The sequence below is a fragment of the Aplysia californica genome, unplaced genomic scaffold (assembly GCF_000002075.1).
Source record: "Aplysia californica isolate F4 #8 unplaced genomic scaffold, AplCal3.0 scaffold00758, whole genome shotgun sequence".
In the NCBI taxonomy this organism is placed as follows: domain Eukaryota; kingdom Metazoa; phylum Mollusca; class Gastropoda; order Aplysiida; family Aplysiidae; genus Aplysia; species Aplysia californica.
Genome location: NW_004798028.1, coordinates 1 through 2,500, shown reverse-complemented (window position 1 = coordinate 2,500; position 2,500 = coordinate 1). Strand labels below are relative to the sequence as shown.

Sequence of the window (2,500 nt, the reverse complement as noted above, 5' to 3'; positions counted from 1 at the left end):
GGATGACACAAATAGAGGATATATATATAATATCCCACAACCATTCAAACTTGAATTTTGTACAAATAACTGAAACAAGTAACAATACATAATACATTCCAATTTCTCATTTTTATAAACATTTCCACCATTTCGGGATAAATCCACACCCCATCATGACGGACATACAAAAATCAGAATGAAACAAACAGGAAGAAGAAGTTACATCTGAAAGGAGCACAACAACAAACTTTGTAGATTGTTATGAACGAGATCTGTAAGCCTAGGCCTATGTGGGGATAAGTCTTGAAGAAAATACATTACAAATCCATTTAAAACTATTTTCTATTCACATCTGATGTCGGTCGAGGGACATAGTCAGGGTCATTGTCACTGTCGATGTAGTCACTGTCGGTGTAGTCACTGTCGGTGTCACTGTTTGCTCTGTGTTGTAGAGGTGGCTGTTCATTTTCAAGAGTATTGTCACCGTCACTGCCATCTCTTGGAGGAGGAGGAACAGCTGCAGCAGTCTTCTTTCCTGTGCATTTCCCCTTGCCCTCCCCCTTTCATTTGCTCTACCTCTTTGCTTTCTGTGCGGCTCTCTCCTCTTCATCCGCCAGCAGTCTAGCGATACATTCCTCCGATGTGAGGCTTTCACCAAACTGCCTTTTGACTGCTCTCTGTCTGTTGACCCTATTATTGTCTGTTACTGGTTTCTTGATCATCAGAGTCAGTTTGGCAAAAAAAAAAAAAATCTTGATGGAGTTCTGGTGTGCAGACCGTGGTGAAAGTGTAAACCTGATGGAGCATTAGGTAGGGAGACGGCAGCAGAACTCGATGGAGCATTGGGTGAGGTCTGCTGATTATTCAGGGCAGTAGTCGGGTTGGGAGATGTTGAGGCAACAGCAGAGGATGTTCGATTTTTCCATTTCTGTATGGTTATACGCACTGTCTTCCTATTATAATTCCTCCCCATGATTAGTCGGTCTCTCTTGAAAATGGAAAAGAACATGAAGAGAAATTACTTCTAGATCTTGTTTAGCTTTAGTAGAGAGTTTTTGGCGCTCGAAACTGCATAAGGTCATTTGAGCGCCTCTTCTAGATCTAGATCCAGCTCTAAAGCATAGTCTACATAAGTAACATCATGTAGGCCCACAGTCAGGCTTATTGTTCAAACAGTTTTAATAGGCTATACACTTCCAAGACTCTTGGATGATGTGCTTTTCTAAGAAAAACAATAGTAAAGTATGTTGGGGCATTTCCTCACCCGCTTTTTATGGAATTGCAAAAAACAAAAAACAAGAACAAAAATAAAAAAAGTTAAAAAACACACATAACCCCCCAAAAAACCCAAAACAAAACAAAACAACAACAACAAAACCAACAACAAAATAACCCACCACCACCACCAACAACAACATGGATATGGACAAAACTATTTACAAGACATGGTTGCTAGGGCCGCCCATACCAAAATAAAAAATCCCATTGACATGGGATTTCGATCAACAGCTTCCTCCCCAGAAAGACGTGGGACATTCCAAAACCAAAAGGTGTGGAATTTCCCTGACCTTTTTGAAACTACAAGGCACCGCATCTTACGTTTGGGGTTCAATGTTACACTCATCTAATGAATGGTTAAGCATTTCTAGCTTGGGCTTCAAAATCAAAGAATATTCAGCAGCATTTTGCAATCTTTGAAAACCATGAGTGTTGCACTTACCTTCGACAGACTAGTAAAAACTTTCTTTCAGTGTCAGAATGCAACAGTAGTACAGATGGCTGCCTCTTGTTTTCAAACAGGGAGTAAAAGTCAAAGGCAGTTGAAAAATTGGAAGAGTTCTCAATTCGCTTTTCTTGCTTTCTTCCTGCGAAGAGCTAGATCTTAGGAGTGTGAGTGTGGAACTACCCCGGAGGTGGAACTCCCCCATTTTACCACAATTCTCATTATTTACATGTCTTTTACAGTCCTGCACAGCCACAGAAAATTTCAAAGAGGGATTATAAAGTATTATCTTATCATAATATTACATTTGCAGGTACCATCGACCTCCTATGTATAACCCCCACTTATGTCCGTGCCCGCCTGATTCTCTGTGCCAGGCAAGGTGTCAACCCTATTTTTGCAGTAAGTCATTGAGCTGTTAACGTGCTCGCCATACCCACACCCACTCTCACCTTCCATCTTCCTTCTCCCCCCCCCTCTCTCTCTCTCTCTCTCTCTCTCTCTCTCTCTCTCTCTCTCTCTCTCTCTCACTTTCTTTCTTTCTTCCTCACAGTCTTTCCTTTTGTTTACATGTTTTTCTCCTCCCCCTTCTTTATCTCGCCTTCACTCATTCTTTTCTCTTCTACCTTTTTTTTCTCACTTGCTGTCCCAAGGCGTTCTCTTGTACGTCTGCATGCTGATGAATGGGATCTGGAAGAAAAAATAAGAAAAAACGTGGTTTATAGATAGAAAGACAGACAGATAGATAGATAGATAGATAGATAGATAGATAGATAGATAGATAGATAGATAGAG

General features: G+C 40.8%; 1 protein-coding gene across 2 annotated transcripts in view; it reads left to right on the top strand.

The window, feature by feature from the left end:
- The window catches only part of LOC101846536, a gene marked incomplete at its 3' end in the record, with an annotated part of 6,127 nt that extends 4,020 nt beyond the window's left edge, over positions 1–2,107 (top strand). For both annotated transcript variants that reach the window (XM_013088539.2, XM_013088540.2), the window contains 1 exon segment: positions 2,019–2,107. In XM_013088539.2, the coding sequence (XP_012943993.1) occupies positions 2,019–2,107 (89 nt within the window).
- Positions 2,108–2,500: the final 393 nt, after the last annotated feature.